Here is a 24,243-nt window from a genome sequence, read left to right on the forward strand (position 1 = left end):
TGCACAAACACACATAGATATCAAGGAAAAGATGAAATATGTATTTACAGTATAGTTTGACACCCTTGCTATTAAATGTACCTTCTTTTTGCATTTCTAGGGCAGAGTCTATGGCAGAGGAGAAAAAGGAGAAAAGGTAAGATCTAATCCTTTCTTGAACTAATTAAATGAGAGACGCTTGCTTAGCTTGGAGGTAACTTTTGGAGGGCACAGAATGCAATAGATGTGATACAATTGGATCTTTGTGGGGAAGTTTTATATTGAGTTAAGCTTCCTGCTATAGAAAAGCTTTCAAGTGTTCATTGCTTTTCCCCTTCATATTCTTTGAGTTTCCTTTGTGCACTGGACATGTAAAATGCTATTAAATTGAAATCATAATCTTTGTTTTATGTAAGCAGCAGTGAGTTCATGGAGGATAATGCAGTAAAGTAACTGGCTGGAAGGATGAAAAACAAACGGAATGTATAAGTTCAAGTTTATTGAATTTTCAACAGGATTAAATTTGGGTCATGAGGAGACTACTATAATTCTTTTTTTCCATTGGATATTTTCATTAATAACCTGAGGGACAAAAGCCAGAGTATTTTCATATTGAATATATCAGTTAAGATAGAGAAATAAGACAGAGTTTTAAAATTAAAGATAGAAAGTAACACCACTGAAAATTGCTGGATCATCTGTCTTGAAAAATATGTTCAACTGTGATCAACAGTGAGAAATAAAGCATAACTGGATTAATGTGCATCAAAAGAGACATGGATTTCCAGACAATTCTGGTTGGGAACTTCCCACTCCCCCCAAAAATGAGGCTACACACCTAGAATGAAAAGGGCAAGTAGCTGTTTCCCCCCACAACTCCATATTGCACCTGGCTGTGTGTGTTTTCCTTTTTTCCAAAATGAAATTTCATGGTGTAGGGTACAATGAGAAAAGATCAACAGGAGGGTCTAAGAGATGAATGGGATGAAATAAGGAAACTGTCATGCTTCATACTGCAAATGGGTTTAAGAGTCTGTGGACCTGTTTTCCAGGGATTCTGTGGCTACCCGATTGCTCAGGGAATTTAAAATTGGATTGTGATCTGAAAGGAAGATTGCTGCAGTGGCAAGAACATGGCATTTATGGCCATTCCATCTCCTCATTTGTTCTTTCTGTGATTATGATATATTGATTGTATATGGTGGTAATGTGTCATGTGAAATTACAATCTAAATGAGGGTTGCTCATGGCAGGAAATATTATTGAGCTGGGCTAGAGACATGGGGGCTGTAAAGCGCACATTTCTGCATCCATCTTCCTGCAGTCCTCCCACTGACAGCCACTATTTAGCCTCTGAGACTCAGAATTCAGCCTTTGGAAACCAGCTCGTGCTTGGCAGGTGGTGAGAGTCAGCAGTCTGGTGGGAAACATGATGTTTACGATGTAAGTTGTGCTGCAGTTGAAGCAAGTTCTTGTTTTCTTATGTTCTGATCTCTGCAAAAAGTGGTGGAAAACATCACTCCATCTATAGTATTTTCATGCCTGGAAAAATAGGTCTGCAAATCTGGATCAGAGGGGGGAAAAATAAGAAGATCCCCCCAGACACAATAGGTTTGCCCAGAGTTGCTCCGATTGGGATAGCCAAACAACTCAGACTGCCCCAAATGACTGTAAAGGCACAGAGATCCCAGAGCTGATGGCCAGCTTATTTTGTTGATTTGGAGCACCTACCAGCCAAGGCAGCATGTGCTCCTCTGCAGAGGATGTGCATTTGGGAGCCAGTGTGTGTGCCTCCCGTGTCCACCAGTGCCTGAGAGTCATTGCTGTTGCTGATGGAAAGCAAAAATTGATCTGCTGTGACTCGCTAGCTTGATTAAAGGGAACATGATGGGGTTTGTGTCCGTGTGTATTTTTTCCTGAACATAAAAAAATCATCTTAAAGACAGCCTTTAGGTGTAAAGGTGAGCATTCAGTAGCAGAAAGTGGTAGGTAGGGCAGGGAGGTCACCCCTGCATGTTTGTGTGCAGTGGATGTATGGCTGGAGGACATGTCTGTGTCTTGGTGTCAGAAGAAGCCTCTTAGAGAGGGAAGGGGCCAGAACTACGGGGTGATGGGCTGCATGTATCTGTGATGCTGATTGCCATCTACCCTCCTGAAAAAGGAGGAGCACAGCCTAGGAAATGAGACCTTTTCCAGACAGGAGAACGTGACACACCTGGAAGGAGAGGATTCATGTGGCTCCTTTTTGTTTGCCTGCTGTGCTGTAATGGCTGCGTGAGCATGAATTCTTGTTTTTTCACTCTGGCTGTGACAGCTTTATGTTTCCTTGATTTTATGGGTATGGGCCAGGGCTAGGAAACTAGATCAGAGATATTTGACTTCAAACAGCTGCAGTCCGTGCAATCTTTGCTATGTGTGTGCTGTGGACTCTCTTGTAGGAACAAGGCTCCCATCTTAAGTGTTGAGAGAGGAAGGTTATCACACCTTTGAAAAGACTGAGATGATGAGATTAAATCAATCCCCTTACTATAGTATTGCTTTCCAGCTGTGCTAGTGCCAAACACCTGCCAGATCGTGTTTTTGCCAAGTATTGTGTGTAGGGCAACTACGTGAGGTCTGAGGCATTTGTTAGAGGACAAATCCAGTGCTTTTCCAGGAGGACAACAGTGGCGCTGGCCTTGCTTCCCCAGGCCATTACCTCAGTTATATCTCTAAGTTAAAGCCAGAGTGGTGCTTGCATTAGAACACATAACATGCCAAGCACATCATTAGTGGTAAACCAAAAGATAATAGCAGCTGTGGCTAAAAACCTAATTCATGTCAACATGAGGTCTTGTGTGACTTTGTAAACCAAGAAATTTGCTGTGATGGAGCAAGTGACAGCCCAGCATGTCCTGCCAGCCCTAAATAACTCAGCTTGATGGAGGATGATCTCTAAGTGCAGAAACATGCAAGTACAGACCAAGGAATTGTACACAGATACCAAACCAGAAAATAACGTAATGCATCTCCAGGTGATCATGCAAACTGCTCCTGGGTGGATTTTCTTATTCAGGTGTGGTTCTGTTGCCACTGCTCTGTGTTGGATCTTGATTTTCTGCTGTTGGCCATCATCTTTCAGCCCTTGAAGTGTTTAATCCCTGTGGAATTAACATGTAGTCTGTTATATTTCTGTTCTTAAATTTGTGCTGTATCTTTATTCACTTGTTTTTCACACATTCATGTTACCAATAGGCTGATTTTATATGGTAAAATATCCAAATCTGTAACATGATCACCATGAAAGGCACTGTTTTGGCTTTCTTCTGTAGGTTATTCAAGCAGGCATTTGCTAGACAAGATGGCCTGGTCCTCCAAAGCTTATAAAGCATATCTTCAGACCTCTGTTCCTCCAAAAGGAATGGGAGCAGGAGAGGAATGAGGGCAAAAAGAACAGCTGTAGAGCATTTTTTAAGGATGTTTCAAACAAGACGGAGTTTCAGTGACTTGATCAAAGTCAGGTAAATCACATTTGACAAGGGAGGTTCTGTACAGTTTGTGGTCTGCATTCCTGGGGCACATCCATCCACGTCACAAGCCACTCTGCCCTTTTAATGCTCCTGTACAAAGTTTAATTTAGAGGCTTTCAAAATCTACACCCTTGTCTTGCAAGGTGCAGAGTATTTTCCAGCACTGCTGAGCCACCCTTGCCTCCCAAAAACCAATGGTGCTGAGAAGAGTCTGTGGGTGAAAAGGGGAAGTGATGGCTTTGTATGTGAAAATCTGTCGTACTCTGAGTGGTACGGACACATCAGTAGGAATTCATCTTTTCATTGCTTCTTTTATTGCAAAAGCTAAGGGGAAGCAAAAGAAACGAGCTGATGGCAAGTTTCAAAGGAACGAAATGAAGTGGCTTTTCATACAGTATGCATTGGAGATTCTCCTTGCAGTTTGCTCTGGAGGATGAAATGTGTGTGTTTAAAAAAATAAAGTTAATACAAATTCTTTGAAGAGAGACATCTGTCAAGATCTATTCAGTACAAAAGACATTATCTCTGCTTTAGGATGTCTGCAAGTCACTTTAAATTGTGATGTGCAATCACAGGACAGTAGGCTGGAGAAGTCTCCTATGAGGCCACTGCTGCAGATGGGCTATGGGCTGGCTGTTCTTACAGTTTTTGTTCAACTCTTGGTGAACCTCCCAAACAGCCTCACTGCCCAGGAGGGGACAGAAGTTTCCCCAGCCTGTTCAGGGTTTGTGACAATGCTGCCTAGAGCTGTTGAAGAAAAATCTCTGGCTCCTCGTGTGTGGAAGAACAAGGTATAGAATAGCTTGGTTAGTAATGTGTGGTGTCAGGGAGAAAAATGAATGAGGATTTTGATGAAAAAGTTGGGTCTTGTGATTGCTGCTGTGATTTTTTCCATAGGAAGCCACTCTGTAGAGGAAAAAATTCTAACCCGGAGCACCCACCTTCCCCTGCAGAGGTGTGGATGAAGGTTTCATTACAGATTACAGTGCTCTATGGGAGTTCCCTTGAAAATATGTTTCCAAGAGTATCTGAGCTTTCCCTTTGTGCCTTATCTGTTTCCCTTCATGCTAATAATCACAAACGCAGCAATGAATATGAGAAACAACTTTAGAAGATTAAGTCTATGTTCTCCTAAAATGTGTGGGGGGTTTTGTGTTGTTGGAATTTTTTCATGGTAATGACTTGCCCTGATAAAAAATTCAGGCGGATTATTATAGGATTTCTAATGAGAATAAAACCTCTGAAGTGGCTTGGCTTATTAGAGATGCAGTGACTGCAAGACCAAGCATAGAAAAGCAGGCAGATCGCTAAGGCTCTGGACTATGCTGCAGGAGAAGTGGGCTTTAAACTTGGCTCCAACAGATTTGCTGACCTTGGGCAAAGCAGCTAGTCTTTGTTCCTGTAAAATGAATCTGGAGACTCTCTTTCCCTCCAGGCTTTGAATATCTTTCCTGCTATATCCTTCAAATAAAGGCCTTGCTTCCCTTTCCCTTATGTGTCTTCCAAACTGGAGATATTGCCATTTTTAGAGCTTCTGGAAAAGCTGTGGAAATCCACCCTGCTAGATGCAGTCTATCTACATGCAACCCTTCTCTCTCTGTCTTCACCCCGAGGCAGCTGGATATAACAAAGGTCTGACCTAAAAGCCACGTAACTTCTTTATCAGTGTGGTTTACCAAATGACCACAGTGCCTCTTGGTCGGGGCTGGCTGGCATGCAGCAACATGGGACTCAAGTAAAATGGGTGCAGGTCTGCCTGCAAAGAGTGTAGCTGGAGTCTAACGTTACACAGGTCAGAGGGCAAGGAGAGCTTTTGCCTGGATTTTTTTTTGAGACGCATTTGGGCATCAGAAGGGCTGTGAGTGATTCACTTGCTGGAATTTTGGACTTGTGAGCTATACTGTCAGGTTCCTGAGTGTCAGGGTGCAGCAAGGGGCAGTTGCACCCCAAGAGAAATGCAGGCTGGAGCTGAGATGCCATGGCCGGCAGCATAGGGACCTCACAGCACCCACACCATGGAGCAGAGTGGGTCACTGATAGAACTCAGGTTCATCCAGGAGTCTAGATCACCAGGCTCATCCCTGGTGATGAAGCAGATCAAAATCTAAGTCAGGAAGCTGAGCCTGAAAGGTAGGGCCAGGAGCAGCCAGGTACATGGCCAGGCTGCTGCAGTGCAGTTCTACTAAGTGCCAAATGTGAGAGCCTCAACTTCAAAGCAGGGAGAATAACCAGAACATAGTAGAACATGTGCTCTGAGCATGTACATGTATACAATGTGGAGTCTAAGCTTGCAAGGATTAAGGATCAGTCCATATACCTAAACTAATGATCACTCCAGGAGCTGATGCGTGTCCTTTTGCCACTGAAGCCTTGAGCCCTGTTGCAGGCAAGATGCTGCAGAAGTTTCTAGGCCTTGCTCGGGCTGCTGTAGTGTTTGGATAGTCATCAAGTTCAAAATATCTTGAATATAGCTTGGTTTACCTGGGGCTGGCTGGCTGAGAGGAGACTGAGGGCTCTGGGAGGCACCAGGGTCCAGGACTGCAGGCAGCACTCTTTCAGCCAGCACATCTTGACAGTAACAAGAAGGTAAAACATTTCCAAGTTCAGAGATACTATTGAGTCTGAAATTGGAAAACAAAACAAAACCCCAATCACCCAGTAATTGGTGTTCCTTGGAGACAAGGTCTGTGGAAACATTGCCTCCTCAGGGCATGGTTCTTAGCACTCACATCTTGTTAGTTTATTGCCAAATGAAAAATAATGTGAGCATAGCTCAAATTGAGCTGGTAATGGAAAGTGAAAGTGCAATATCTGCAGATTTTTTTTCCTTATATATATATTTTTTTCTGCTTCTGGGAATTATATCCCTCAGAATCCATTCCTGGCTACGGGCTTCATCTGGTTAAGGTCATCCAGCACTTAACCTCCCCATCCAGTGTTTACATATTTTCCTAATGGTCCACATCTGTATAATAGCACCTCCACTAATTCGTAAGGCTTTTGTGCAGCTCACTGGAGTAATTTGTAGCTGTCATTTTTTTTCTGAGTCTTCCCATTAAAGAGTAAGGTGTAGTAATGTCGCTGTCTGCCTTGGTGCGGTCTGAGTACGGTCTGAATCCTCTTGTGCACACAGACAATTTTGGTCTGCACCTCAAGTATTTCTCAGTCCTCTTAACTGTAGTTAAAGTACATTCTGCACAGCTAAGTAACTGTGGTTTGATGGATTTTTTTTCTTAACAATAATTAGAGGGCTTTAGAGAAATTCTGTGGTTTTCTGTGACCCAGAATAACAGCTGCAGATGGTAATAAACAGCTCAAAGCCAGATCACTTACTAATTGTGCATCGTGACAGCTTAATTCTCAGCAGTGCAAGGGTACTAGTAACTTGTTTTTTACTTACATAAACTTAGAAAACATCACTTTATTTTTTCTTTCTTTTTCTTTTTCTCTCTTAGCATTGGACTCTGGCTGGCAGGCACACTGCTGGTATATAATGACATCTACTGGCAACCAGAAGTTTGTGAAATCCCCAGCACTTCTTTAGAGGCTTTCTCTGCCAAGATCCATTGGCAGCGTAGAAAGGAAGTGAATGAGAAAGATTTGCCATCTTTTTGCTTCCTCTGTTAGAAGAGCTGGAGGGGAGAGGTAGAAAAAAAAAATCAGATTTCCTTGATTCTGTCATTTATAACTCTTGCTCAGATTTGAGATGTTCCTGAGAGCGATATTGCAATTGATAGGTATGGATTAGCTGTCTGTTAGGTGCAAAAGTGAAAAGCTTTGCTAGCAGTGTGAAACAGGTCTCGTAGCCTATTGAATTACAGACAGCTGAAGCATTACACAAAGCAGGTTGCTATCTGCTGTCTGTCAAAGCCATCTTAAGTTCTCTCTGCCCCTCTCACATTTTCACATCTGCTCTTCCAGCCAGCCCATGATAGCCACGCAACTTTTCCTCCCTCTCAGTGTTTCTGATATTAGGGCAGGGGCAGTGCCACAAGCTCTGCTCTGCTGTTGCAGCCAAGCAGCCCAGTTTTCCCCCTTCCCGTGGTGTGCTCTACTGATCAAAGGAGTTTCCTGGCTGAATTTCCTTGGTCATGGCTGAGCACCATGGCTCTGTGACAGTGCAGGTGGAGGGGCAGGTGGTATCACAGCACCCCTGTGTTTCATGCTGTTCTGTATGAACCCTGGTACCAACCTGGACATCTGAAATTCACCCTTTTGGGTCTCTCACCCTTTGTCTTCAGCACTACCTAGTTTTCCAAAGCCTACAAGACCTGTTGTCTCTGGATATGACATAAAGATGATGATTTTTGTCTCAGACCTTTCTGGGCAATGAACACGCACACAATAGCAAATGTTTTTTTCATGGCAAATGCTTATTTCCCTGTAAAACTATGAGAAGATCATTAGTGGTCATTATTTCAAGAGAATCAGATGCATTTGGTGCTGAAGTGGCCTGGAGATCCAGTTTTGTCCCCAGCTCTGGCATTGGCTCCACAGGGGATCTTGTCCTTAGCTTTTCCCCTTGTGCCTTGGTGTCTCCATATGTAAAATGAGAAGAATAATCACAGCCTTTGTACTGCACTTCGAAATGAAGACCTGGGAGCAGCATCGCTTTATAGTCCAGGTAGGGGAAGAAATCTTCTCAGATGTTGCACAAAATGCTGCTGACACTTTTGAGGGGTGTGTGGAGGTCTGGAGCATCAGGGGCTTCCCAGGAGCAGAGCAAAAGGAATTAAAAGATTTTTCTAGCAATATAAATACATATCAGCCCAGCACCTGACTAATCATCCACACACTCCAAACTATTTTCTGTGTGCTATCTGTAGATGTAAGAACATAAATTAATAAGTGTCATGATATATGACTGAGTTATTTTTTCTACTTCAGTGAGCACTTCCCCTCTAGCACTTCGCAAGCTTTTTGCCTCGTCCCAAGCTCTGGCGTATACCAGGAAGGAGCATCAGCTTTTACTTTGAGACAAGGAAGGTTTTAGAGCAGAGCTGTTCTGTTTTTCACATTTCAAAGTGTCCAACAAATGCATCCTCTTGTCCCAACCATGAAAAACAGATAAATGGGAATTTAATTTTGGTAACAGTTCTTCCACATCGGTAGAAATTTGGGATGGATGAGTAAGGACCTCTTGCTCACATCATATCTGGTTTTATTGGCTTTCCATGATCAGGTATAGAGGATTTTTTATGTTCAAGATATATTTTGTCACTGGAAAAATAGATGAGATCTTATTATCTGGTCTGGTTATACAAGGAAAATCTGTATCCCTGGGCTATCTTTCACAAGCAGAGAGGATCCTGGCTTTCACCATATCAAGGCAGGATACAAATGATCTGTCAATCAATCCCTCATCTTGATACATATTGTTCAATAATATGAAGTCATCTTTGTTTTCTCTTTCACACTGGATTTCTTAGGTGCTCCAGGGGCCACCAGACTGTGCTACATGTGCATCCTGATTAGCACGGGGATTTAAATCCTGCTTTACTGTGACAGTCTTTTGCTGTTTGCAAGGACTGGTACATAGGCAGAATACCAAGGGAGATGCAAGCAGAATCAACCGAGTTGTCTCTTGCCTTTGCTTGCATTGTTTTCCTCTGAGATCTGCAAGGAAGGCTGCCTTCCAGCAGCTGCTGCTGGTAATCCAACCTCTTGTAATCCATTTTTTTTTTTCTCAGTTGTTTTTCTGAACTTGAGAGGATTTGGTCAGTTGATCAAACAACTCGTATAGCTGTTGAACAGAGGAATTTCAAATGCAACAGCTAGTACATTATCTGTTATCTCCCTTGCTTTGTTGCAGAGGTAGATGTTCAGTGCAAGTAAGTCTTGAAGGCAGTCTTGATACAGGTGGGGCAGTTGCTTGATACGTGGGGCAGTTTTCATACTGTTGAATTGACAGTTGAACAGTTGTCAGAGGTGTCTGACCATCCCACTGTTTCAGGAATCCCCTATGTAGTTAGTGAAGGAGTGTCACAGTGGACTTGCAGGTAGTATGAAGCTAATTAGCAGTAATGATGAGTGCTTTGAAGTCTTAGGAGATTCCCATCCTATTCTGAACTCTACAGTGACCTTGATCAGGGTACGGTCGGTTACCAAGTCACTAAGTTCTGATGAATCTTCTCACCTGCAGCACCGAGTTTATGGGTGTATATTTATATATATATACACACATATATATATATGTTCATAACTATCATTTAACAAGCTGTCTGAATACTGGGCTGGGCTTCCTGATAGACTAAGAACACTTACAACTTCTACTGACTCCTGTGTATGTTGTCCACATGGCTTTTCTTTTTTTAAAATCAGAATATAGTACTGTGACAAAGCAAGATGATTTTCTTCTCTTCTTAGAATGAACTGAAGTGAACTCCTAGTTGAAATGAATGTCTTATTTCTTGCAGAAGCAGAAGATAATGCCAATTTTGTTGTCAAATTTTCCAAGATATTAATAGAGTTTTAGCATCATTAAGCTAATACAATCCTGCATCTGTGCCTTAGAAAATGGCAGTCATTTGCACTGCCTGTCTGGTCAGCAGCTTTTGAAAATGGAGCTGGGTGACACATCCACTGCAGCCCTGCATCTCAGTTGATCTGCAGATCACCTCTGGCCTTTAATGAAACTTTATATTTCCCTCATCACTCCAAAACAAAAGAAACAAAACTAAACAACAACAAAACAAAACACCAAGCCCAGAACTGACAATATTTCTAAAGAAATACTCAATTTGCAACATCTCCTTCTGCCCTTTTCTCATCAAACCCTGAAAACTGTTTAGGGCTGGATCAGCAGCAGCCACTTACCCACAGTCTTCTGGTTTATCTTTTGGGAACATCAGGTTGCCAGATTAAATGCAGGTCAAATAGCCAGGAGAAAGATTTGACTTATGGTTCGGGCACTGACCTAGGACCTAGGAAATCTGCAGTGAGTTTCTATCTTTGTCACAGACTCTGGGGCCTTCCATGTGTTTCCAGTTGCACCTCTGACTTACCACCCTCGTGGAATGAAAGCAATATTGGAGTTGCTGTAAATTCTCATTTCACAGGGATACTGTGAAGTTAATTAACAGAGGAGAGAGAGGTGTATTAATCATGAAATGGTAACACTGTGCAGCTCAGTTTTGCTTCTGTTTCCATTTATCTTGCCCATTTTCTTCTATTTTGATTCAGCTTTTGCTATTTCATCTCCCACCTTGGACATAGATCCCCCGCCTTGCAAAGCTGTCAATATGCTGAGTGCGTGATTCATGGAGCCCTGCTTGGCAGATTTGTGCAGGTCCCCCAGTGACACCTCTATTGATGTTTTGTGACAGGGTTACACATTTTTATTTCATTTTGGGATTAGAAAAGGGGTGCTTTTGTGTTAGGTGTAGACCAATTTGGAAGAGAGAATAAAGGTGGTGTATAGAATTGACCTTGGTGTGGTACATCTTCTGTAGCCTGCTTTGTGAAGGTGAAGGAAAAGTCCGGTGATTTACTTGAATTTGACAGGAAAATAAGAATCTAACTATGTGTTTTGGACTGTCTTTTTTTTTTTTTTTTTTTTTTCCCATTATTTTCTTGTTTAGTTTGCTCTCATTTCCATTAACATAGGCCACAACCCAGAGTTTGAAATAAAATATGTGATTATAGGCCACAGCTGCTCTCGAGTTGGAAGAAATGTTTGTAAACTTGGCAGCTGCTTAAGGAGTTGCAAGTGGAGGAAAGAAAAGCAGTTAAACTTGAGCAGATTGCTTAAAAAGCAGCACTGATGGGTTATTCCTTCCTGTGCTTTCCATGTATCTCTAGAATCAGGTAATACTGAATTATTGTATCTCTGTATCTTTCCATGTACAGGAGGACAACTTCTTCCTCCATTTTAGGTCTCTTTTCTGAGGCTGGATATGGCAAAATCTGTGTAGTAGTAGTTCCATCTTTGAGGAAGCATATTATCTAGCAATTAGATTATCTACTTTGTAATTTTACAATTATCTCCATTCAGCCATCTGAGGATCTACATGGGATGTAGATATAATCTAGTCACAGCCCATATACATAACATTCAGTGATTGTATGGGCTAGTAAGGCTCAGTTTAACCCAAGGGAGGGGAATCTTTGGATGATATGCAACAAATTAAGCTGAGTGTGCGTTATGTGTGCATATGGTGAGCATGTAATGATAGGTTTTAAAATAATAATTTCAAAAGAGACCTTAAGACCTTCCTGACCATGGAGGGGTCTCTAGCCTAGAGCTGACATGATTTGGTAAATCCATTTGACACCGGTATGCCAGGAACATGTCCTTACTCAAATCTAAAAATGAGATAACTGCTGATGCACAAGCTAATAAAGGAACCTATCTATAAATGTTTATACTTTCCCAGCTCATCTGTATTTTCAGCTGCTGTAGTAACCTGAAGTTGATGGGGATATCTTTATTCTTAGTCACATCAATACTCTGCAGCAGCTGAGAGTTGCCTGGGCTCTCAATTTCTTTGGGATGTGGCATTTCCTTTTGCCCATTGGGTCTGGAAAAAACACATGGCTCATAAAAACCTTGCTTTGAGACACCCAGGAAGGACAAAAGTAGTGCTTAGGCCTTGCTCTGTATTTTTTTCTGTGAGACTGAACACGTTCATTAAATACAAGCAAATTCAAAATTCTATCTTACTGAATGCTGCCTAACCTTCTTGTTTTAGTGTGGCTTAGAAAACCTCTTAATTTGCTCACAGAATTTGTATCAGTTCATTAAGGAAAGAAAGATTGAGTTCTCGGAGTGATTTATTTGGTGCTACATCCTCAGTTTGTAAGAGTCAGTATTTTGGGAAATTCCTAAGCCAAACTGGCATATTTACTAATACACTTCTTCACAGGTAAAAATACATACATGCTCAAACATTTTTGCACAAAACTATTGGCCAAGGAAACAACAAGCCACCCCACCCAAAGTATGAAGGTACTCCATCAAAACCAGGAGGTGTTGGCTAAGCCTAAGGGAAGCTGCCTTAGAAGCTGTACTCTGTACCTCTCCTTAATAGTAGTCTCTTCTGCTTCTTCCCTGGAGTCCTGGTCCTTGTTATCTTCCTGTCCTAGTCCAGATGTTTCTCTAGAAAGGAGAAAAAGTTCCCTATAAAAGTTCAGCTGTCCGTAAAGTAGATGGGTGGCAGCAGAAATGCATGGGATAAAGAGTTACGTACGGTTTACATGTCACCACCAGAATCTCATTGTGTCGAAGCTGGGAACACAGCCAGCCTGTGAATATACAGAATTATTTTTATCCTTCTCAGTGTGTACAACCACGGTTGGCCTTAGTGCAAGAAATGCAATGAGCTTTTCTTCCCCAGGGCTTAATGCCAGCTGCTGAAGCTGACCCATTTCTCGCAGCGTGATAACTAGATCCTTCAGCCCAGTGCACTTGCAGAGCCGTGTCTGCTTGGCAGCTATTTCACTAGCCTGTACCCTCTGTCTCTGCTATTTCTTTATTACATTTACATATCGCTTGCAATTTTGAACTGGGCTCTTGAGTGTAGTGACTGTCATTTAGTATTTATTCATACAGTGTCTGACAGAGTGACCCAAGCAGGAAAGAAATGAGGCCTTGCTGTACTTCAAGTAAATACTCATAGAATGACTCTTGAAAAATGAAAAGTGGCATTTGTAGAAATATGTAGCTACCCGCTAGGTACGTTACCTCTGTATACTAACAGTCTGTACCACTATGTCTTCAGTGCTTGCAGTACCTACCAGCCCTCTCTTGCTCAGCAGTGGCTGCTTCCACGTGGCTGAGAGCACACCACAGTGATATCCCACGAGAAGTCCTCTGGCCACTTGAGATCCGATGGCAGCTCGCCAGATGTAGACCCTTCTGTCAAGGGTTTTGCCAACGATGAGCTAATCAACATGTTTATTCTCTTGCTAACCTTGGTGGGAAGGTTTGATTAAAGGCCACTGGCTGTGCAGCAGAGAGGAAGAAGCTAAACATACGTGGCTAGATTTTCAGTGAATGAGGAAAAGACAGTATGTTCAAGAACTTAAAAAGAAACTAAAAAGTACTCAGGAAAATCTACTGCCTTCCTTTTGAGCCTCATTGCTGGAGTTGTAACCTCCCCAGCAAGAACTCCTCTTCAAAAACATCATTTCAGGCCCCTTTGATTTCTCCTTCAATCAATATTGTCATTCTCTAATTGCAACTTTCCCTGGCCTTAGTGCTTTCCAGGAGAGATGCACTGGCCCTTTGCTAACCCAGCTGACCTAATTGGGGTGAGGGCAAGGGGGGAACACACATCTTTGGGGTACACCAACACTTCCTGAGGTCTTAGCAGCACGGTGAGCCCAACAGTTGGGATCTTACCTGGTTAAAAAATAATTCTGTTGGCCACTTGAAAAGAAAATGTGATCGTTCTGTGATTGTGATGCATTTCATGAATTGGGTACTAAAAAGGGAAAAAAAAAAAAAAGAAAAAAAAAGAAAAAGGAAAAAAAAAAAAGCTTAGTGAAATAAATTGCCCTGGCAACAGAACTCTGTTCCAGTTAGCTGCGTCCTTTAGTGAGGGTTTTGGCAGCTGGCAGTGAACTGAGGGTGCAGGCTCTTGGTTGCTTTCCATCCCTGCCTGTCACAGCTCCTTTGGCACCGTATGAAAGCACAGCAATGTCAGTGCTTTTCTGCTTCCCGCTCTCTTCTGCTGATCATTCCTGTAGGTTATGCACTTTACTTTGTGAACGTGCGTGTTTCGATATAGGCAACACAATCTCAAGCTTTTATTGAGGTTCAAAGAGCTGCTGAACCTACCCTTTGCCTGACAGGCTTTTCTGTGGGACACAAAGCAGTTTTCCAGGGCTACAAGGGAGTCAGATGAAGTGGCAGAAGTAGGAGACCTACTTTGTTGGGTAGTGGCATTCAGTGGTGGTTCCCCAGTGGATGTTAAACTTGTCTTGAGAATCTAGGTTGCTTCTACACAGTTTTCTGGTAAGGCTGGTGGGTACTTGAAGATTGCCACTGCAAACTGATTAAATTTATTTCTAGTGAAGGGTCAGTTCTGTGCTAGAGCACCTGGGGTGTGCCACACAGTGCTTATGCAGCAGGAGGGAGGCTGTGGCAATAAATACAGATGGAGAATATGTCTTTAGGGAGCTCCTTGGAGAGCTGGGCTTTGCTGGTTCACGTACTCCTTGAGCATGGTGAATCCCTGAAGCCTCTTTCCCCTCCTTGTTGACCCTGGGGCTGATCAGTGGGCTGAAAAGCTGCTCCTGGTATGTATGATCACTGGGTAGGGGAGGGTCTACAGTTCTTTCCTGAAAATGGCCATGCAGTCCCTTCATTGTGAAGGCCAACACGTTGTTCTGGACTTCACATCTTTGCAGGCAGCTTCTCGGGATCTGTAGAAAATCAAAAGGGGAAACTGAAGTGTATAAAACCCTGAACAGCTGGAAACTGAAGTGTATAAAACCCTGAACAGCTTGGTTCTGAGTTCACTGTTGATGGTGCTTTTCATTAGGAGACATTTCTTCTCAGAAAGAGCAGTCAGGCATTGGAACGGGTTCCCGAGGGAGGTGGTGGAGTCACCGTCCCTGGGGGTGTTTAAGTAAAGTTTGGACATAATGCTTAGGGACATAGTTTAGTGGGTGACATTGGTGGTAGGGGAATGGTTGGACCAGATGATCTTGGAGGTCTTTTCTAACCTTAATGATTCTGTGATTCTATGAGTGGAAGGTTGGAGGAGAAACATTTTTAGGTGCTGTCCAACATGAATGGCTCATTGAGCACTGTATGAAATTTATTGACTGATATCAGGGTTACTTTGTTCAGCTATGCTAGGAAGTTGCTACTTCATAAAGAAGAATAAGAAAAAAAAAAGATAAGTTATTTAACCCTATTCCTTTCATTTGCCAAGAAAACATACAAATCATTGTTCTACCTATGCTGCACATTTTGCAATGGAACAGCAGTTTCTTCAAGTTATATTGACCTCTTAGAGCAAATAATTTCCTTTAAAATCACATTTGCTATTTGATGGGTTTTCTATCTCATCAGGGAGCCGTTCAAATACAGCAGATCTGATTTGTACCACTAAGCTGCATTGGAAATCCTAGGCCGAGTGCTGCATGAAGGTTCAGTTAGCAAGAAATGTGATTATTAAAGTATTTAATGTCTTCAATTTGCATATAGAGTACAGATACTTTTCAGATACTGTCTTTTATTATCCTTTAAGTGCAAAATATACTCATAAGTGCAAACTATGCTTATAAATAAGGCCATATTTTGTCTTTTTGTCTGAAATTGATTGGAACCTTGCCCTTAGAATAGATCCATCCAAGTCTACTAGACTGTTCATGAAAAAAAAAACAAAAACAAAGCAAATAAAACTGAGAATGGCAGGATTTGGCCTGAACTTACTTGCATCGGTAGGTAGTCCATACGTGTTTACAGGTGGCTTAGAAAATTCCAGAGTTGCTGGATACATTTCTAATTTTCATGTGCTTGGCTTAACCACTTCAATGTTATTTCAATGGGATCTTTCTGTGTTACAGAAGTAGACAGGGAAAAAGCTCTCAGTGGCTTAGCTCTGCTTTGTGCCATGCCACTTGCTAGCAGTCTGGCAGTTTTAATCATAGAATCATAAAGGTTGGAAAAGCCCTCCAAGATAATCTGGTCCAACCATCCCCCTACCACCAATGCTACCCACTAAACTGTGTCCCTAAGCACCACGTCCAACCACTACCTAATGTCCCATGCATGGATGTCCACCGTTTCAGGTAGCAGAAATGCTGGTAACCATCCATTGTGGGACACATACCAACGTCTCTTGTAAAACCCAGCAATGCTGGATCCTGGGTGCCATCAGTTGAAGCATGAACAGACGTAGGCAGGCTGCTGGATTTTGAACAAATCTGTGTAATACTGGGCATAATCCTGCTCCTTCACTGAGTTCTGGCTGAAACATGCTCTGAGTCTTTGAAGACATTAGCTGTTGACTATGAGAAGTACCTACTGATAAAGGTCTAAATGGAAAGGCTTCTAAGGTGTACCTTTTAGCTTAATGTGAACAGGTAAAAGGGGAAATAAATGATATATCTCTGGCAGTACGTTGGCCACAGAAAATTTCAAGTCCCTGTACTTTGAAATGCAGCAATGAGAGTTTGTCAGTGAAATGTTTCTATGCTTGAAATAGTTTTATTTAATAAGGATATACCTCTAATTTTGTTCTTGGAAAAAAGACTCCTCCTGGCTGGTATTTACAAAAAGAAAAAAAAATCAGTAAGAGGCCGACAGTTGGTTGGAAAATTGGAAGTGAACACATTCAAATATGGCCAAGTTGCAGGTGATTGAGCAGCATCTTTTACAGCAAGGAGGAGAGGTTGGCCTCAACTTCCAAAAGATAACAGTGGTCTCTAAATACACAGATATATATGCTATTTTATACAAGGTACATTTTGTTTTGGTGTTTTAGGGTGAAGAAGGAGCCCCCGGCTTTCCTGGATTGAAAGGTGATAAAGGAGAAAAAGTAAGTCCGAGCCTTTATTAACTACACTGTGATGTGTTCATAAAGCTATTGAGGAAGGCTTATGAAAATAGATCTTCATAAGTCTTTTGTTTTACCTCTGTTTTCTTTTTGTGTGTTAGCAAGATGCTAAGAAAATAAAACCGTGTTGTGCTGTTTGTCTGCAAAGTAACCCTTCGCATCTCTAAGCCTGTGCTTGGCCACATTTGGCAAATGTGTGGAGATCGCAGGGGCAGGAACTTTGTCTGAAGGTTGTAAAACTCTGAAACAGGATAGAAGAGGGCTCAGAGCTAAGTGTTTCCACACACAGGAATACCGACATTTCTTCAGTATGAGACATAGAAGGCAAAAGAGTATTGTGTCCTTTTTCTTCACTGAGCATAAATAACCTTTAGACTGAGATGGCCTTTTGCTGCTTACTGTAGCAGCCTCTTATAACACAAACAAAGAAAAAGATAATCCAGTACCAGGCTTACTCTATCTGTTAGTATTTACTCTGGACACTTCTGTCAGAGATGCCTTAAATGTCATTTGCAGGAGAGATTTCAGCAATTTAGACGTTTCCCACCTGTTCTAAAACAGTAAATGTCCAGGATTGCAAAAGGCAAGAGCCCCCTCCAAGTAATACACAGCAAACCTGTTTGGTTTAATCAGAGCCCATAGTAACCATTTGCAGTGCCTGTTCCTGTTTCTCATTTGAGGCTTTTTTTTTTTTTCTTTTTTTAAATAATCCTCCTAAAAAGAAACTGCTGCAGAACCTAGGAGTAAAAACACTCGGCCAATTCCTTTCCATGTACTTGGGCTTTCCTGTTCTGTGTCTATTCCCTTCCCACTCTCCATTTGTTCTTTAAACTGCCAGCTGCATGCAGTAAAACTTGGCTTTCCCCTGTGTTTGCTGCAGTCCCTGTTATCTGTGCTGCTGCCAGCCTCAACATATTTAGTCCCATTCATCCTGGTGTGCAGACAGATTTAAGAAGCGGTGCCTGGTTTTCCTGTTCGTTTGTTTTCTACAGCTTTGCACATTCCCAGCTCTGAGCCTCACTTCCCTGTAGGTAGGGTAGTTCCTGAGGGCTGCTTCAGTTTTTCAAGGCTTCTTTTCTGTTTGCTTTTAGGCTCATTGCTTATGTTCATTACAGCTGTGCCTAGAGGCTTCTGAGCTTTGGAGTGGATGCTGTACAGGCACCGAGTCGAAAATAAATAAAAAATCAGTATTTAGTTACAAAACAGCAGGTTTTTGAGACAACAGAATGGTGGACAGGCTGCGGAAAGATGATATTAAGATGACTCAATGGTTATGTGTCTCATCGGCTGCAGAGCTTTTATATTAATTTACTCTTAAGTGAGTTAAGTGGCCAAGAGTGCCTAGTTCCTCATTAACAGCTCATCAATTGGCCATAGTGTGTTAATGTTAGCTGCAGCTCCTCCAGAGACTGTAAATAATAAATGTTTGTGTAGAAATGATTCTCCTCATTCCTTATTCTTGTCTTGCTGCATTACTCATGTCCTTGCGCTTGCAAGTGGTGTTAATATCGTGCTGATGACAGTCCTGTTGTTGTTACAGGGGTCCCTTGGCTCGCCTGGCCTCCCGGGGAAGGATGGAGCAAAAGGAGAAGCCGTAAGCTTTTTTTGTTCTCCCCCCTCCCCCGCCCATGTAATCCTTGCATTTCAGTGCAAGCCAGGCAGTGGAAATCAATCTGTATTGAGTGAAACACGTCTTGGGGATTTGTATGGCCATTTTAGGAGCAGCAGAAACAAACGGCAGGAGGTTAATAGCCTCGGCACTCTCCCTCGCATGTTCCCAGTGACAGTGGGTGTTGTACGGATTAGCCATCCCCAGGTGCTCCAGGGGCAGCTCTGTTCCCATTCATTAAGCTGGAAGAGGGGGGAAGTTGTGGCAGCCTGAGGTCTGGGACTCGTTGTGGCAGTGGTGGTTGATAGCTGCAGCTGCAGAGCTCAGCAATTTGGTTTGAGTCTGGCCAAGAGACGTCAGCCAGTGGAGAGGGCAGGGGGTGCTTCCAGGAGCATCCTGTGCTTCCAGGAGCAAATAGATAGGTGTGGGAGAAATATCACAGAATCATAGACTGGCTTGGGTTGGAAGGAACCTTAAAGATCATCTATTTCCAACCCCCTGCCATGGGCAAGGATGCCGCCCACTACATCAGGTTGGCCATGGCCCTATCCAGCCTGGCCTTGAACACCTCCAGGGATGGGGCATCTGCAACCTCTCTGGGCAAACAGGCAGCTCGGCCACAGAAACAAGGACCTGAGCTCTTCGTGGGCACTGCTAAAAGCTAAGGTCAAAGAAGGAGGTTCAGAGAGAGGTCAAAGAGGGACGTAGCATACCAAATATTGCTTTAAAAGAATTACACACAAGGAATAAAAGCACAGATAAATTTTCCAGCATCTTATATAAATGTGTTTTAGAGTTTTCATCCTTTCCTATGTTCGACCACTGGAGCTCAAACACCATCCCTTTCAATTTTCTTCATCCCAATGATCTGTTATTCTGAACTCTTTGCCTTACTTGACTCCTTCTTGCCTTAGCTGTCCTTGGGGAAGGAACTTGATCATCCCATTCACCGTCATTCAGCAGTCATTTTATGGTGTCTGGAGGAGCTTGGGGAAAGGGCTTGGAATGCCCCAAAAGTAATGATACACAGCAGAAAAGCTCCTACTTCTCTGACACTTACATCCTGTTTCTGCTTTGTGCCACCTGGACCTGCTCAGGCATAGTGTGCCATATCTCTTCCAGAACTGGTACAACCTCATTGCTTCCTGCATGGCACGGTCTGGGATCGGACAGTGACTTACTTGGGCTTGCAGAATTTCTTATAGGATGTGTTTTTTGCACCAACCAAATGCAATATGTTATCTCCAAGGAATCATCAGCTGAAGAATGTAGTTGGTGCAAGCTGTTTGCTTCGTACAGAACTCATTTCTAGCTATTTCGGTGGTTGTGTTTGAAGAGCAGACGAATAACTACTTCAGTTTTCTGTTTGTCTCCTTCTGCTTTTATTTTTGCAAAGAAAGCACAATGCAGACTTTCAGATCTCCAGATAATGGTACTCAGGACTGTAGATAGTGGATAGAGCTTCCATTTCTAAAGCTATATATAAAGACTGCTTTGAGTTATCTTAGCCCCTGTAGAAAAAAAATATTAGCATTTACCACTTCTGCTGCTGTTACTTGCAGGGTGAACCAGGACAGCCAGGAGCATTTGGACTGCCTGGGCCAGCAGGTCCAAAGGTAAGCTTTCAATTTCTTCTTTACATGGGTAAGTGTACCTTTTACACTGAGTTTTCGTATGTGTGGATTGCTTGAATTATTGTTTTTTTGTTTGGAGGCCTGCTGACGTATCAGAAATTAGGCAAGGTATGTAAAAAGATCTTTTATTTGATCTGTATAGTTAGAGAAGGTGAAGAGAACATGTTTTGGGGCACATAAACCTTACTTCATGTTTTCAGTAAACTTTCCCATCTCTGACGAAGATTCAGGTACATCTTCTCATGAGCAATGCTTAGTCTTCCTTCCAAAGTCTCAGCTCTCCTTGCCTTGTTCCCTCGTTAGTGAGGGGATAAATAGCCATCAGCTAGTTTCAGTCATCTTTATGATACACAAAGACAATGGTGCATTAGATTGATGAGTGTTTTTTTTTTCAGGGACGTCATGCACAGCAAGTTCAGCTAAGCCTATGAAAGATGCGGCAAGGATAATAGATTGATAATCCAAATTTGCTTGACCCAGTTCTGCTCCCATACATGCTAAGGTCTTTGAGCATCACATTTTTCTGGAAGAGCTGTATCTGTTTAACTAAACCTCCTGTTGAGTTTACTGATGGCTTTGTCCTCAAATAGGAGTTAAATACCTGAATATTTTTCCAGATGTCATCCTGATGGTCACCTGGTTCTGTCTGAGAGGATTCTATAACGCAGTTTATTTATAGTTTATTTATAGTTTCTTTTGGGTTTCTCAGCTACAGAGAGGCTCTTTCTCCAAAATATCTTGTTTTCATAGAGGGAAATGTTCATCATTTCCTAAAGTCTCATCAGGAGGGTATCAGAACTAATGGTGTATTTGTGGATTAGTGGAAATACTTGGCAGCCATCCCACGGTTCTCTGCAGGAGCTGTATTGCCTTCAGCAACATGAAGGGGTTGATTGTGGAAGCTGCATGGCAGCACATTCAGCAGGGGATAAATGACAGCTGTAAAGCAGGGCTGGGCTGAGCTGAGAAGGGGTACTCTGGATATTGTTTTGCCCTTCAGTGGAATTAGGAAGTAGATGAAACGAACTGGATTCATCACCCATAAATGCCTGTCAGCTGCATCTCACATATTATATAATAAACAAATACATGTTTTCTCTATGCCATGCATGTTTTCTGTAGTGGAATTAAAAGCCAGTAAGCTCTACAATACCCAGTCTCCTTGTACAGTGAAGCTCCTCACTCTTGCTTTACAAAGCTTTTACAGACTAAGCTGAATTGAGGCAACTACATCTACCTGCAGAAGGGCTTGATCCTGGAAGATGCTCTGTATTTCCCACCAGGATCATCAGGCACATGTAGTTCAGCCAAATAATGCGCCAATACTGAATGCAAGTTTAGCACTATGGGCTGGGCAGAATAGGTGCTGATGGAGCTGAACCTAAACACAGCCTGAGTAGAGAGTGCCAAATACTCCTAGAGAAGAGGTGAGCTTGGCTAACCCCCATCCTCTAAGCTACAGTGGCTAAATATAAAATGATCATGTGCTGTCACGGTGACTTTTATTTATTTGAACGGATGCACTGGCTATTTGCAGTGTCCTTGAGCTGGATTCTGGCCTGAACTATTTTAAGAAACAATCCTGATTTTGTTGTCAGGGCTTTAAAAGTCTAAAATATGAATCAACACTCCTTTGCAAAGCCCAGCCACCTTGCTGGTGTGGAACGGGGTGTATAGAGATGCGTGGAGCAGGCAATCAGAAAGGTCATGTCTCCAATTACAGTTGTAATGATTGCTTTTTGCCAGATCACTTACTTTTATTTAAATTCATCAGCATCAATACAGTGGCTCCAGGCTCCATAGAAACCTACCTTGTATTTTCTATGTTCATTTGGGATGTGGCCCTTCCCAGCTCAACCCATCTTCATTTCCATTAAGCCAGGCAAGCTCAGTTACAGTTGGTAGCTGTACGTATACCCCTGGAAATTCATCTGCTTGGCTGAGGAATTTCCAGTCTTTTGCCTCAGTGTCAAGTGCCAGCAATTTCTTTCTTTTAAGAAGGTACCAAGGAATTTTTACAGACCTCATTAATTGCATGATGAAATTTCCAGCAGCACAGAAAAGGGTCCTGCAGACTTCTTGTTATAAGACTTCACTCCCCAGGAGTACCCTAAATAGATGATGAGTCCATTAGGGTACATGTATGATTTACAGGAATTAAATGCCCTCTGTATGTGATTTCTGTCTTTACTGTTTTTGCTGCTCAATGAAGTCTAATGGGGAGTTGTTCCTAGCTCAGTGTCTTCATCATAACAATTATTTTTCTTCCCCCAACTCATCAAGCTTGGTGGGTAAACTTCAGTGGTCGGTAAACTTCTTCATCCAGGAAGGATGTCTGATCGTGCTGGCTACAAGTGGGTGGAGGCAAAGAAGGGCTTATGTGTCAGCCTTGTGCCAATCGAAGTCAGAGTGTCTGGTTATAAGAAGGTGCTGTGGTAGTCTGGGATGTCAGGAAACATCCATTGCTCAATGTAGAAGGCTCCCATGTAAATATGTGGGATGTGGCAAGATAATTTAAATGGAGTAAATGAGTCTGGAAAAAAAAGCACAATTCCATCACTATGGTTTTATAGCAGTTAAATAAAGTTTGAATGTTTGAGACCAGACCCTTTAGTCTATACAGTCCTGCAGCAAATACTCAACCTTTTTCTTTTTTATCTTTTTCTTCTTGTATCTTTAATAAAAGGTTAAAGAGATTTTTTTTTTTTTTTTTTTTTTTTTTTTTTTTGTGGCTGTCATTGCTGTTGAACTGAAATAGCTATAGCATTGCTATCTGAACTGACAGATATCTATGCTCAATAGGAAAAAAAAAAAGGAGGAGACAAAAAATAAGCCTTTGAAATATAAAGTATTAGGTAAGGCTTTCATTTTGACAAATTTCCTAATTCTTGTTCACTTCAGCTGTCGAAGGTCTTGCACTTCTCAGGTTTACCAGACATGATCTCAGCACAGGCCTTGAGTGGGATCAGCAAGTCTTCCGGTCCAGACAAACCCAGTTTCTCTATCTATAATATTTGCTGCCTGCTATAACCACAGCTTATGCAACAGTCTGAGTTGGGTGTTGAGAATTTGGACAACTCAGAGCAAGCTTCTGTTTCCATAGGGGTTTTGCCTGGAATTTGACAGTATTATTTTTCGGCAGGTTGAGATAAGTGTTTGCCTGCTTCTCTTTCTCTGTTATTACTGGGCTTGTACAGCTGACACTGCCTGATGCTGTAGAGATTGACTTTGCTTGTGCATAAACCCAGCTGTTGTTAACCTGTTTGTGAATCTTCCCATGAATTTGCAGCGTGGCTGGCTTCCGTTCTTAACCTGGGTTCAACTGTTTTACATCTGGGCTGATGGGCTGCTCGTAAGCTTCGGGGCACGGTTTCATCTGTTCTAAAGAGCAAAGTCCTTTCTGGCAAAGGCAGGGGACAGTTTTGGCAATGCACTGCTTAAAGTGGTGGTGAAACTCTTGCCAACTACAGTCCAGCCAGCCGGCCAGGTCTGTGCTTAACAACTGTTGCAAATGAGATTGTCATTTTGGGCTAAATGCGAGTGTAAACAGCGGCGTGACATGACCAGCCTCCCAGGCACTCATGCTGGGACAAAAATACCCCGCTTCTGCTAGTAGTTCACCCCAGACACATCTTGCATTTTTAAATGTTTTATTTTATTTTTTAATAGGAAATGTCCATTAAGAAGGAATGTAGAATCATTTAAAAATACAATCCTGGTCTGTTTTGAAGCCCTATCCACTGTGGCAACCCAGTACAGGCATTAACCAGATAGGAGAGGGAAAAAGAAGGAAAGAGAGATAAGAAACAACATAATCAGCCAGGCTGGTGATGTAAGAGGCCTACCCAACTCTCATGGCTACCTTATCAGATGTAGGCTGCCAACGTAGGGTTGCTCTGAGGGCTGATCCTGTTCAGCCAAGGATCCAGACAATTTGTGGGGTTGTAAGGCACATAAACACACACAGAGAGAGCCTTTCAGTTTGCCATCTCTGAGGGAGA

At 42.4% G+C, this 24,243-nt stretch overlaps 1 protein-coding gene across 1 annotated transcript in view; it reads left to right on the forward strand.

Annotated features, from left to right (window-relative positions):
* COL22A1 (collagen type XXII alpha 1 chain) overlaps positions 1–24,243 on the forward strand; it is a 228,141-nt gene that overhangs the window by 105,353 nt on the left and 98,545 nt on the right. The window contains exons 12-14 of the mRNA XM_072034280.1: positions 101–136; positions 18,540–18,593; positions 20,171–20,224. Coding sequence (XP_071890381.1) covers positions 101–136; positions 18,540–18,593; positions 20,171–20,224 — 144 coding nt within the window. The remainder of the gene's footprint in view (positions 1–100; positions 137–18,539; positions 18,594–20,170; positions 20,225–24,243) is intronic.

Source organism: Anas platyrhynchos, chromosome 2, assembly GCF_047663525.1.
Source record: "Anas platyrhynchos isolate ZD024472 breed Pekin duck chromosome 2, IASCAAS_PekinDuck_T2T, whole genome shotgun sequence".
Classification (NCBI taxonomy): domain Eukaryota; kingdom Metazoa; phylum Chordata; class Aves; order Anseriformes; family Anatidae; genus Anas; species Anas platyrhynchos.